Source organism: Argentina silus, assembly GCF_951799395.1.
Source record: "Argentina silus genome assembly, chromosome: 20".
NCBI lineage: Eukaryota > Metazoa > Chordata > Actinopteri > Argentiniformes > Argentinidae > Argentina > Argentina silus.
In genome coordinates, this window is record NC_139674.1 from 15232190 (window position 1) to 15245877 (window position 13688).

At 53.1% G+C, this 13688-nt stretch overlaps 1 protein-coding gene across 1 annotated transcript in view; it reads left to right on the top strand.

The window, feature by feature from the left end:
- The window catches only part of ano2b (anoctamin 2b), a gene marked incomplete at both ends in the record, with an annotated part of 42911 nt that overhangs the window by 26995 nt on the left and 2228 nt on the right, over window positions 1-13688 (top strand). Inside the window, 6 exons of the mRNA XM_083691921.1 lie at window positions 3612-3686; window positions 3998-4199; window positions 5430-5541; window positions 5753-5810; window positions 6375-6475; window positions 10373-10550. Of these exons, the coding sequence (XP_083548047.1) occupies window positions 3612-3686; window positions 3998-4199; window positions 5430-5541; window positions 5753-5810; window positions 6375-6475; window positions 10373-10550 (726 nt within the window). The remainder of the gene's footprint in view (window positions 1-3611; window positions 3687-3997; window positions 4200-5429; window positions 5542-5752; window positions 5811-6374; window positions 6476-10372; window positions 10551-13688) is intronic.

Here is a 13688-nt window from a genome sequence, read left to right on the forward strand (position 1 = left end):
TTCACCTCCCTCCCTCCATCATTCACCTCCCTCCCTCCCTCCTCCGTCCCTCCCTTCCTTCCTCCTTCCCTCCATCATTCATTCATTCATTCACCTCCCTCCCTCCCCCCTCTGTCCCTCCCTCCCTCCCTCCTCCGTCCCCCCATCCCTCCCTCCTTCCCTCCATCATTCATTCATTCACCTCCCTCCATCCCTCCCTCCCTCCCTCCATCATTCACCTCAAGCACCACTGTAAAGACCTCCCTCCATCCCTCCCTCCTCCCTCCCTCCCTCCCTCCCTCCATCATTCACCTCCATCATTCACCTCCCTCCATCCCTCCCTCCCTCCTCCCTCCCTCCATCATTCACCTCCATCCCTCCCTACATCCCTCCCTCCCTCCCTCCTCCCTCCCTCCATCATTCACCTCCCTCCCTCCATCCCTCCCTCCATCCCTCCCTCCCTCCTCCCTCCCTCCATCATTCACCTCCCTCCCTCCCTCCATCCCTCCATCCCTCCCTCCTCCCTCCCACCCTCAACAGGCCCTGGGTTCACCTCACCTCACCCCACAGCGGCCCGGTCCAGTCAGCCTCTCCCAGCGCCCACAGCAGAGACGGGTCGAACCCGAGCCCACACACACACACACACACACACACACACACACGTGCCCCTGAGCTTAACCCAAGGTTAGAGACAATCAGACCTAAGGCAGGGCCAGGGATTTTACAGGGACCTCTGCTCTGTCAATACTCTCTCTTCTCTTCTCATTCGACTCACCCACCCTTCTGGCGTGTGTGTGTGTGTGTGTGTGTGTGTGTGTGTGTGTGTGTGTGTGTGTGTGTGTGTGTGTGTGTGTGTGTGTGTGTGTGTGTGTGTGTGATGGTCCTCAGCCCATGGCATACCCCGCTCTCCTCTGTCTCTCCTGCGGTCTACAGGAGCTGGTTGAGGATGATCCTCCATCATTCTGGCTCCTCCCCCAGTGCTGCTGTCGGCTCTGGCCTCTTCTGTCCTCCTGTAGTGGGTTTGGGGGAGAGGGTACGAGGGAAGGGGAACAGGGGGAGGGTGTGTGTGTGTGTGTGTGTGTTTGTCGGTAGGTAGGTAGATAGGAGTATAGTTACGGATAAGTTACAGTTACATCAGTCCGAGGTGTGTGTGTGTGTGTGTGTGTGTGTGTGTGTGTGTGTTGGAGCACGGTGACATATGGCCTAGAGGAAATCCCCTGGCAGTAATTTCCCAAAGGGCTTAGCAGCCTCCGGGGCGGAGGGCGGGGGTGGGTGGGTTGGGGGGGGGGGGGGGGCGTGACGCACTGACAGACACCGGCAGGGATGCATCCCGACCACGCTGAGATAAGACTCAATCACACACACGCACAACAGAAGGGTGGGCTCAGGACAGAGTCGTATGAGGAGAGAAGAGAGTATTGACAGAGCAGAGGTCCCTGGCCCTGCCTGAGGTCTGATTGTCTCTAACCTTGGGTTAAGCTCAGGCATGTGTGTGTGTGCGCGCATGCACACACACGTGAAGTCTTCTGGTGTGTGTGCTGATTGTCTCTAATCTTGGGTTCAGCTCAGGTGTGTGTGTGTGTCTTCTGTCTTCTGCTGTGTGTGTGTGTTTGTGTGTGTGTGTGTGAGTGTGTGTGCTGATTGTATCTAACCTTGAGTTCAGCTCAGGACAAACCATGTCATGATGAAACCACATCCCTGCTCATCCACATGATGAAACCACACCTGCTCATCCACATGATGAAACCACACCTGCTCATCCACATGATGAAACCACATCCCTGCTCATCCACATGATGAAACCACATCCCTGCGCGTCACGTCAGGGCTTTAGGAGCAGCGATTGGTTCAGGACAACACCGTGTCTAGGGCCTAAGGGTTAGGGTTAGGGCTTACGTGTTAGGGTTAGGGCTTACGTGTTAGGGTTAGGGCCTAAGGGATAGGGTTAAGGCCTAAGGGTTAGGGTTAGGGCTTACGTGTTAGGGTTAGGGCCTAAGGGTTAGAATTAGGGCCTTAGGGTTAGGGCCTAAGGGTTAGGGTTCAACCTACGGCAGGACCTAGCCACCCTTCTCCTGAAGTGTCCTGGCCCCAGACATCGATTTAAGTGGGGATGGATGGGTGTAAAAAGCACATACTTAGACCCATCCTCTGCTTCTTCCCACACGTTCTGTGGGACCGTGCACACGGGGAGAACTGGGACACAGGCTTTTGTCTTTGTCCTCTCTCTCCTCAAGGCTGTTGGAGGTGATACTGTCATTGAGAGAGAGGGGGGAGGGAGGGAGGGAGAGCGGGAGGCAGGTTATGTTTGACTGATGGCAGCAGGATAAAGGGAGAGAGAGAGGGAGGGAGAGAGATGTGGAGGGACAGGTTTTGTTTGACTCTCCTGAGGATGAAAACCAAATATAACTGTTTGGCCCATTTCCCTCTTCCTGCTCTGCTCTGCTTCCCTCTCTGCTTAACTGACTGTTCCTCTTCCCTCTGCTCTTCCCTCTGCCTGGCTGTTCCTCTTCCCTCTGTCCTTCCCTCTGCCTGGCTGTTCGGCTGGCTGTTCCTCTTCCCTCTGCCTGGCTTTTCGGCCAGCTGTTCGGCCGGCTGTTCGGCCGGCTGTTCTCTCAGAGAAGGTCCTGGTGCCCTTGAACAACTAGAGCGTCCTCTCAGAGAACCTCTGCAGGCCCAATGGACTCCAACAGCCAGAGGGAGAGTGTCTGTGTGTGTGTGTGTGTGTGTGTGTGTGGGTTAATCCGGTGAGCCCTGTCCCTGCTGTATAACCAGACCTGCTGTACTGCGCGGTCTTCTTCTGCTTGTGGGCTAGGTGGTGCTGTTGTCTACCTAATCAGCCTATTACCACCGTCGGTCTATACAAGAGCTGTTTTAGGGGATCAGACTGCAGTCTGTGGGTGTGTCTCACTAGGAGGTGTGTGTGTGTGTGTGACCTCAGCTTTGTGTGTGTGTGTGTGTGTGTGTGTGACCTCAGCTTTGTGTGTGTGTGTGTGTGTGTGTGTGTGACCTCAGCTTTGTGTGTGTGTGTGTGTGTGTGTGACCTCAGCTTTGTGTGTGTGTGTGTGTGTGTGACCTCAGCTTTGTGTGTGTGTGTGTGTGTGTGTTGTGACTGTCTGACAGTGTGTGATGAGAGGCCAGACCTCTAGTCTGTCTGGAACATTCCAGAAGTCCCCTCCTGGCATGCAACTAAGATAGGGTATCTGGCCTTGTATCAGTTGCCAGGGGCAACTAGATATGGGAGCAGAGCTTGGGGTTAAAGGTCATAGAGTTGGGGTCTTACACGTTCACTGGAGATCTTTTCTTCTTCTTCTTCACTCTTTTCTTTTTCTCCCCTCTTTTGTCCTCTAATCTCCTCTTCAGGCTGTTCCTGTTCCTCTGGCCTCTCTCCAGTACACGGAACATGAATCCTTCCTCCTTCACGCAGGACACCACAAGAAAAGTGTTGGAATTGTTCCTCTGTTTCAGTGACACCTCTTGTCTCTTCTCTCCCCTCCTCTCCTCTCTCCTCTCTCCTCTCCCCTCCTCTCCTCTCCTCTCCCCTCTCCTCTCCTCTCCTCTCCTCTCTCCTTTCCTTCCCCCCCGCCACCTCCCCCCTGCCCCCTCCCCCCTCCTCTCTCCTCTCCTCTCCACAGGTCGGCCAGGAGAAGTTGACCTGTAGAGACCGTCTACCAGGTTACTTTATCAACATCTCCTCCATCCTCTTCATGGTGAGCATGACAGAAATTACAATTTAACCTGAATCCTCCTCTTGACAGTATTGACGGTGTTAACACTAGACAATACACCTTACTATTGATCAATAATGACCGTGTTAACACTAGGCTATACGCCCTGGTGTGGATCAATATCTCTGGTATCGGCTAGTTCAGCCTGGTTTACTCTTCTCTCTCTCTCTCTCTCTCTCTCTCTCTCTGCATTTGTCTAGTTTGGTCTGGCATCGGCTAGTTCAGCCTGGCTTACTCTTCTCTCTCTCTCTCTCTCTCTCTCTCTTTCTCTGTCTCTCTCTGCGTTCGTCTAGTTTGGCCTGACGTTCTCGGCGGTGTTCGGGGTGATCATCTACCGGATCACGGTGTCGGCCCTGATGGCCATGAGCCCCGACCCGGAGACCAAGTCCAACGTGCGTGTGACCGTCACGGCGACCGCTGTCATCATCAACCTGGTGGTCATCCTCATCCTGGACGAGATATACGGAGCGGTGGCCGTCTGGCTCACTGAGCTGGGTAGGCCGCACACACACACACACACACACGCACGCACACACACACACACACACACACATACACACAGACACACACACACGAGTGCGTGCGCACACACCCACAGGCATACACACACACTCTCACACTCTCTCTTCTAGGACAGAATAATTAAAGTTTGATAGATTCTGTCCAGGAGGGAAACAGAGTGTGTCAGGTGACCGTTAGTGGGATACACTCCCACACTGAGGAGAGAGAGAGAGAGAGAGGGAGAGGGAGGGAGGGAGAGAGAGAGGGGGTGTGTTGCTGAGACATCATTACTTCCTACTGAATAAGGCATAATTAACTCCCCCTGCTCTCTCTCTCTGTCTCTCTCTCTGTCTCTCTCTCTCTCCCACCGTAGAGGAGAGATGTAGACCAGAGTCAGCAGTTCTGTGTGTTAACCTAGTTCCTGCTCTCATAGTGACAGACCAGCAGCTTTCACCACACCACCAGACCAGACACATGCTCCACTTCACTGCTGCAACACACACACACACACACACACACACACACACACACACACACACACCCTCTCCCTCTCTCTCTCACCCCCCCACTCTTTCTCTCCTACCCCCTCTCTTTCTCCCCCTGCCTCTCTCTCTCTCAGCATCAAACTCACTTCTCTGTACACAGACTGTACTGTATTGTACTGTACTTGTGTTATTGCATGAAGGTGTGTTCATTGCCAACATCATTGTGCAGGGGAGTAATCTGCCTTGTCAGATGAAGGGTTTAGGGTTTAGGGTTTAGGGTGGAGTGTTTGCTGGCTCACAGAGATGGAGTTGAGCTACTGAGAACCTCAGAGACTGTAACTGCTGTCCCTCTCCTCCTCCTGCTCCTGCTCTCCTACAGACACTATCCTCTCCTCCCTTCCTCCTCCTGTCCTCCCCTCCTCCTCTCCTACAGACACTAACCCCTCCTCTCCTCCTCCTGCTCTCTCCTACAGACACTAACCCCTCCTCTCCTCCTCCTGCTCTCTCCTACAGACACTAACCTCTCTCCTCCTCCTCCTCTCCTCCTCCTCTTCTCCTCCCCTCCTCCTGGTCTCTCCTACAGACACTAACCTCTCCCCTCCTCCTCCTCTCCTCCTCCTCTTCTCCTCCCCTCCTCCTCTCCTACAGACACTAACCTCTCCCCTCCTCCTCCTCTTCTCCTCCCCTCCTCCTCTCCTACAGACACTAACCTCTCCCCTCCTCCTGGTCTCTCCTACAGAGATTCCTAAGACGGAGACCAACTTCGAGGAGCACCTGATCCTCAAGGCTTTCCTCCTCAAGTTCATGAACGCCTACGCTCCTATCTTCTACGTGGCCTTCTTCAAGGGCCGGTGGGTACAGTTAGGGGCAGACGTGTGAGTGTGTGTGAGTGTGTGTGTGTGTGTGTGTGTGTGTCATGAAGACAGATGAGGACTGATAGGGTAATCCAGGAGGGAGCCCCTGAAGTAAACAGAGACGGAGGCACTGAGTACCAACGTCTGTGTGACGCAGCCTGTTATCTTATGACCGTGTGTGTGTGTGTGTGTGTGTGTGTGTTCACAGGTTTGCAGGCCGGCCGGGAGACTACGTCTATGTCTTTAATGACTACCGGATGGAGGAGGTGAGCTGTGTGTGTGTGTGTGTGTGTGTGTGCGTGTGCGTGCGTGTTAAGGCCTTGTTGTCTGGCTTATGTGTTCTCTCTCTCACTCAATTCAATAAGCTTTATTGCCACGACAACACCTCTTCCATTGCCAAAGCAAACATGTTAATGTTTATTATCAATGATGATATAGTAGATGGACAATAACAGTGACATTCCTGTCAGAACAGCGCTAGTAGTAGTTTTGTGCCTGGGTGTCATTCCTCTGGCGGTCCCTGTGGATTTGGCTGCCACAGTTTGTTTCCCCCCCCCCCCCAATAGATTTTGGATTTGTTTTTATTTTTATGGATGTGAAAATAATTCTAGTTCTTTGTAACTCTCTCTCTATTTTTGTCTCTCTCCCCCCCTCTCTCTCTCCTCCCTCTCCCCCCTCTCTCTCTCTCCTCCAACTCCCCTCTCCCTCTCTCCTCCCTCTCCCCCCTCCTCCCCTCCCTCTCTCTCCTCCCTCCCTCTCCCCTCCCTCTCTCTCCTCCCTCTCTCTCCCCTCCCTCTCTCTCTCCCCCCCCCCCCCCCTCCCTCCCTCAGTGTGCTCCAGGGGGCTGTCTGATAGAGTTGTGTATTCAGCTCAGTATAATCATGCTGGGGAAGCAGCTCATCCAGAACAACATCTTTGAAATCGGCATTCCGTGAGTACTACTATCCACACTCATCCGCACTCATCCCCCCCTTTTCCCTCCCTCATCTGTACTCATCCCTCCTTCCCTCCTCATCATCCCTCCTTCCCTCCTCCTCATCATCCCTCCTTCCCTCTGCCTCATCCCTCCCTCCCTCCTCCTCATCCCTCCTTCCCTCCTCGCCCTGGCCGTCATCCTTACTTCACACATCACAACACTGGCTCTACCCCTCCCTCCCTCCTCTCTCCCTCTCTCCTCTCTCTCTCTCTCCCCCCCACCCTCCCTCCCTCCCTCCCTCCTCTCTCTCTACCCCTCCCTGCACAGGTGACAGACAGACAGGTGACAGACAGACAGGTGACAGACAGACTGGTTGTATCATGGACCAGGACGGGCTAAGATGCAAACAACCCTGTCAGTAGTCACCTGTTGATGTCACCTGTTGATGTCACCTGTACAGGTGTCACAGTCACCCAGCCCCCAGGTGACCAACATGTCCAACATGGCCTGCCATGAAAAATGGTCTCTTCCACCTATGGATGTCAATGTCTGACAGCAGCATTGTGGTTGGCTGACAGATGACAGATGGTGCCACCTGACAGATGGTGTGACCTGACAGACGGTATCACCTGACTGATCGTCGTTACATGCAAATGGCAGCGAGTTGCGCAACAGCAACAACATTCTCTCCTGTCGGCCTCTTCCTCAGAAACACTGACGGGTGGGAAGCAGCTGGGTGGGCAAGGGTCCAGCCTCACTGCAGCTGTGTGTGTGTGTGTGTGTGTCGTGTGTGTGTGTGGGGGGGGGGAGTGCGTGTGTGTGTGTCACATCGAGCGTGTGTTTGTGATAAAGATCTCTCAAACCACTTAGATAACAACAGACTTCATCAATCACTCCAGAACTATCCTCAGAACTCGGTGTGTGTGTGTGTGTGTGTGTGTATGTGTCTGTCCACGTGTGTATGCGAGCACGCGTGCATGTGCGTTTATGCATGCTTTTACATGGAAACGATAAAGCTGTCAGTGTGTCAGGTATGTCACTGCCAGGTGTGTCACTGTCAGGTGTGTCAGGGAGAAGCTGTTTGCTTTGTTCTCATGTCTACAGAGAAGCACTTTGATGTTTGTTATTGTCTTCACTTTGTCATGGCAGACATTCATAGAGGGGGACGGACAGGTTAAAGGACAGGTTAAAGGGCAGGTTAAAGGGCAGGTTAAAGGGCAGGTTAAAGGGCAGGTTAAAGGGCAGAAAGGTTGAGACGGAGGATTGAACCTGGGTCTTGGGGGGGGGGTCAAGGGTGAAGGGTCAGGGGTCATACTTCATGTGCATGCTCGTGGGTGTAGACTTGCTGAGCGGAAACACTCGTGGCTTTTCGAGTTTGAATGAAAGCCCAGGACTGAGTCATGTTGTGGTTGGACGTTCCTTTCTGGCCCATCATTCCATGGCTGCTCTTAATAAGAGCTCTTATCTGCTGTTGCCCAGACCTGCAGATCTGGTGTCTCTGTCTGAGGGGCCAGGGGGATTCCAGCTGTCTCTGTCCCACTCAGTGTGTGTGTGTGTGTACTATGTATGTGTGTACTGTGTGTGTGTGTGTGTGTGTGTGTGTGTGTGTGTGTGTGTGTGTGTGTGTGTGTGTGTGTACTGTGTATGTTATGTACTGTGTGTGTGTGCTATGTACTGCGTGCGTGCGTGTGTGTGTGTGTGTGTGTATTTGTTCAAAACACAGGTTTGAGCTGCTCTACCACCTACTGCAGGAGAACGGAAATGAAAGGAGTCCCTGGCTTGGCCATTGAGAGAGGGAGACGGGGGGATGGAGAGACGGGGGGGATGGAGAGAGTGAAAGATGGGGATAGAGATGGAGTGAATGATACAGTGAGAGAGAGAGAGAGAGAGAGATCCCAGAGACCTGACCTACATCAGAGATGTATAATCTCCCCACAGACCAGTGCTGCTACCACCCACCTCTCACCAGCATGGACATACTGTGTATGTGTGTGTACTGTGTATGTGTGTGTGTGTGTGTGTGTGTGTGTGTGTGTGTGTGTGTGTGTGTGTGTGTGTGTGTGTACGTGTGTATGTGTGTGTACTGTGTACAGTGTGTGTGTGTGTGTGTGTGTACAGTGTGTGTGTGTGTGTGTGTGTACAGTGTGTGTGTGTGTGTGTGTACAGTGTGTGCGTGTGTGTGTGTGTGTGTACAGTGTGTGTGTGTGTGTGTGTACAGTGTGTGTGTGTGTGTGCGCATGTCTTTTTGTGTGTGTCTGTCTGTCTGTCTCTGCTTGTCATTATAGATGGTAATATGTTTTGTCTGGGTGTGCGTGTCCCTGTAAGTTGGTCTGCTGTGTGTGTGTGTGTGTGTGTGTGTGTGTCTACTGTGAATGCTTTTGAACAGCTGTTAAGCGAGCATGTCGCCATGGTTGGAGGAAAGCACTTACGATACAAAGGCAAAGCCATTAAAAAGTCATGCGCTGGAAAAGGCCTGTGTGTTTCTGTGTGTTTCTGTGTGTTTCTGTGTGTTTCTGTGTGTTTCTGTGTGTTTCTGTGTGTTTCTGTGTGTTTCTGTGTGTTTCTGTGTGTTTCTGTGTGTTTCTGTGTGTTTGTGTGTTTCTGTGTGTTTGTGTGTTTCTGTGTGTTTCTGTGTGTTTCTGTGTGTTTCTGTGTGTTTCTGTGTGTTTGTGTGTGTTTGTGTGTGTTTGTGTGTTTCTGGAGGATGAATAATGAATAATGAATAATGCAATGGCTCCATTTAGTCGTTTTATTGGAGCATTAATAGGACTATGTACTGTAGAGAGAGGTACACACACACACACACACACGTACACACACACACACACACACGTGTACACACACACACACACACACACACACACACACACGTACACACACACACACACACACGTGTACACACACACACACACACACACACGTGTACACACACACACACACACACACACGTACACACACACACACACACACACACACACACACACGTACACACACGTACACACACACACACACACGTGTACACACACGTACAGGTGTACACACACACAGTACACACACATGTACACACACACACACACACACACACACACAGTACACACGTGTACACACACGCGCACACACACACACACACACCCACACACACACACACACACACACACACACACACACGGCCCATATCTCCATTAAGTGTGGCCTCAGCACTGGCAGCATGAGAAAACCCTTAGAGGCCATTCTCTCTCCTGCGTTTACCATCGATCGTTAATATTACAGTTTAATTTCACTGTTGCCCCCGTGCTGTTTCTCCCTCGTCGGCAAAACAGTGTTTCATTTGTTTGTGTGGCTGAGCTGTTGCTGCCAGGCCTCCAACCGTTCAATCACTGCCGCTGGAGACAATCCCCACATTACAGTACATGTAACAGAAGAAAGCGCTAGCATGTGTTAGCGCTCTGTTTAATGACCCTAACTGCATTACCTCGGTGAGAGAGATTACACACAGACCAGGGGCCTCGACCACATAGAACATGTTGGGAATTTGATCTTTCTATAAAGACACCCGCAGACAGCAGGCTGCAATGTCTCCAGCTGTTCTATGTGGCCTGGGTCGCCATGGCACCCAAGTTCACTTTGAACAACAACTGTGTGTGTGTGTGTGCATGCGTGTCTGCGTGCGTGCGTGCGTGCGTATGTGCGTGCGTGTGTGTATGACATAACTACTGAGATGATAACACGGTCTTAAAGATGATTACTCTGCTCTGCGGGGACATTTTGCACACACATTGAGCAATAGATGCCATAACTGTTAATCTCTTCTCCCCTCCCTTCCTCCCTCCCTCCCTTCCTCCATCCTTCCTCTTCTCTTCCCCCCCCTCCCCCCCTTCCTCCATCCTCTTCTCCCCCCCCCCCCCCCCGCAGTAAGCTGAAGAAGCTGTGCCGGTCGTTGAAGGACAAGGGGGCTACGGAGGAGGAGAGGGAGGAGCAGAGGGCCCGCCCCCCCCAGCAGTGGAACCAGGACTACGCCCTAGACCCCTTTGAGGGCCTCACCCCGGAGTACATGGAGATGAGTGAGTGTGACTTTATCATTGACGCCCTTGTGATGTCATCGACGACGCCCTTGTGACGTCATCGACGACGCCCTTGTGACATCATCAAAGCCCTTGTGATGTCATCAAAGCCCCCGTGATCACTAGAACTCCCTCTAGAACAGGTGGCGTCGACCCAAACGCAGGTTAGACCTCTGAAAGTGGATATTAAAGGTTAGTTTTACTGTTTGCTTCTCAGGGATGGAGGGTAGACTAATGCTACACACACACACGCACACACACACACACACAAACACTACAGACAAACGCCACACACACACACACACACACACACAAACACTACAGACAAACGCCGCACACACACACACACACACACACACACACACACACACACACAATGCTCCAGCCTCCAGGCTTTCATCAGGGTCATCCATCCTAACACGCACGCTTGACTTGGCATACAGAGAGACAGAGAGCAAAAAGTGAGGGGTGGGGGGGTTGGGGGGGGGTCCGTGGGCTCAGGTAGCGGCACACCTGGAGACCACCCACTCTCTCCCTGCTACCTGGCCCCTCCCCCACGTTAAAGAAGCCCCTAAAGGAGAGGGTTTTACTGGTGTCTATTAAAGTGGGATGAACTCCCAGCCATTCACTGGGTTCCAGGACTGGACTCGCGACAGGGGAGCAGGCCGTGGCAGTGTTTAAGGCCTCCACATTAGAGTGCCCTGTAAACCAGTCACTGGAATGGGTGTGTGTGTGTGTGTGTGTGTGTGTGTGTGCGAGTCCTAGAGAAAACACACAGGTCCCAGTCTCTCTCTCTCTCTCTCTCTCTCACTCACACACACACACACACACACCAGCCGAGCCTAGGGGCTAGGAGGGAATGTTCTAGACTACTGACAGCCCTCGGCCACTGAGACATTGGTTAACGAAGGACTGTGATCGCTCGTCCCGTGAGAACCTTGTGATGTCATAAAAGCGCTGTGAAAAGATGTGAACCACCGTTCTGTTTCAGCCAATCCGAGGCCATAGCACTGCTCCCATGTGACATTTAGCAGATGCTTCTATCCAAAGCGACTTCCCGTACAGTGAGTGCATACATTTTGTGTATATATGGTCCCAGAGGGCATCGAACCCACAACCTTAGCATTGCTCTCCCAACTGAGCCACACAGGAGTCCTCCTACAGCATACGAGGCGACTTGAAACTTGAAATGCTTAGTTCAGCTGTCTTACCCCCATCCGAACCCAAAATATAATCTTGTTTTACTTTGTAAATAATGCAATTGTTAAACAGCTTCAAAACATGGCTAAAACTATAATTTGAGAGAGGGAGAGAGAGAGGGGAAAAGAGTGAGAGAGAGAGAGAGAGAGAGAGGGGGGGTGAGAGTGAGAGAGAGAGAGAGAGAGAGGGGGGGGGTGAGAGAGAGAGAGAGAGAGAGAGGGGGGGGTGAGAGTGAGAGAGAGAGAGAGGGGGGGGGGGTGAGAGAGTAGTAAAACAGCAGGTGAGAGTGAGGGTGGAGGTTGTTGGAAGTGAGGTGGAGGTTGTTGGAAGTGAGTGGAGGTTGTTGTAGGTGAGGGTGAGGGTGGAGGTTGTTGTAGGTGAGGGTGAGGGTGGAGGTTGTTGGAAGTGAGAGTGAGGGTGGAGGTTGTTGGAAGTGAGAGTGAGGGTGGAGGTTGTTGTAGGTGAGGGTGAGGGTGGAGGTTGTTGTAGGTGAGGGTGAGGGTGGAGGTTGTTGTAAGTGAGAGTGGAGGTTGTTGTAGGTGAGGGTGAGGGTGGAGGTTGTTGTAGGTGAGGGTGGAGGTTGTTGTAGGTGAGAGTGATGGTGGAGGTTGTTGTAGGTGAGGGTGGAGGTTGTTGTAGGTGAGGGTGAGGGTGGAGGTTGTTGTAAGTGAGAGTGAGGGTGGAGGTTGTTGGAAGTGAGAGTGAGGGTGGAGGTTGTTGTAGGTGAGGGTGAGGGTGGAGGTTGTTGTAGGTGAGGGTGAGGGTGGAGGTTGTTGTAGGTGAGGGTGAGGGTGGAGGTTGTTGTAGGTGAGGGTGAGGGTGGAGGTTGTTGTAGGTGAGGGTGAGGGTGGAGGTTGTTGTAGGTGAGGGTGAGGGTGGAGGTTGTTGTAAGTGAGAGTGAGGGTGGAGGTTGTTGTAAGTGAGGGTGAGGGTGGAGGTTGTTGTAGGTGAGGGTGAGGGTGGAGGTTGTTGTAAGTGAGAGTGAGGGTGGAGGTTGTTGTAGGTGAGAGTGAGGGTGGAGGTTGTTGGAAGCCTGCCCTCCAGCATGTGCTCGGCGCTCCTCCACTCTTTGTTTTGCCGTAGTTTGGAGAACGGCCCGTCAATCACAGGCCTGCTGGAAATCCCTTTTCCCACACAGCTACTGTTCCTCTCTCACAGAATACCAGCCAGGGTTGATCTGGGGCTGGGGTTGATCTGGGGCTGGGGTTGATCTGGGGCTGGGGTTGATCTGGGACTGGGGTTGATCTGGGGCTGGGGTTGATCTGGGGCTGGGGTTGATCTGGGGCTGGGGTTGATCTGGGGCTGGGGCTGATCTGGGGCTGGGGCTGATCTGGGGCTGGGGTTGATCTGGGGCTGGGGTTGATCTGGGGCTGGGGTTGGGTTGCGGCTGGGAGTGGGGTGGGGTTGGAAGTGGAGTTGGGCTGGGATTGATCTGGAGTGGGGCTGGGCTCGGGGTAGGGTTGGAGCTAGGGTAGGGGTTAGGGCTGTGGTTGGGGCTAGGTTTGAGGCTGGGACTGGGGTTGAGGTGGAGGTGGGACTGGGGTAGGGCTGGGGTTAAGCTGGGGCTGGATTTGGGGTTGAGCTAGGGCTGGGGCTGATCTGGAGCTGATCTGGGTCTGGTGCTGATCTGGTGCTGATCTGGGGCTGGAGTTGGCGTGCAGCCTTCAGAGCGGCCGGTCCCAGGCCTTCAGAGCGGCCGGTCCCAGGCCTTCAGAGCGGCCGGTCCCAGGCCTCCAGAGCGGCCGGTCCCAGGCCTTCAGAGCAGCCGGTCCCAGGCCTTCAGAGCAGCCGGTCCCAGGCCTTCAGAGCAGCCGGTCCCAGGCGATAGTTTCTCAGTTCGGTCTCTACTGTATGGTCGTGTATGTCACATGAGAACACACAGTGCAGTCACAAACATCCCTGATCCTTTCACGTCTTATTTTAGATTAATGTGTAACCTTAAAAGGCAGAGGAGGAGAGGAGAGGAG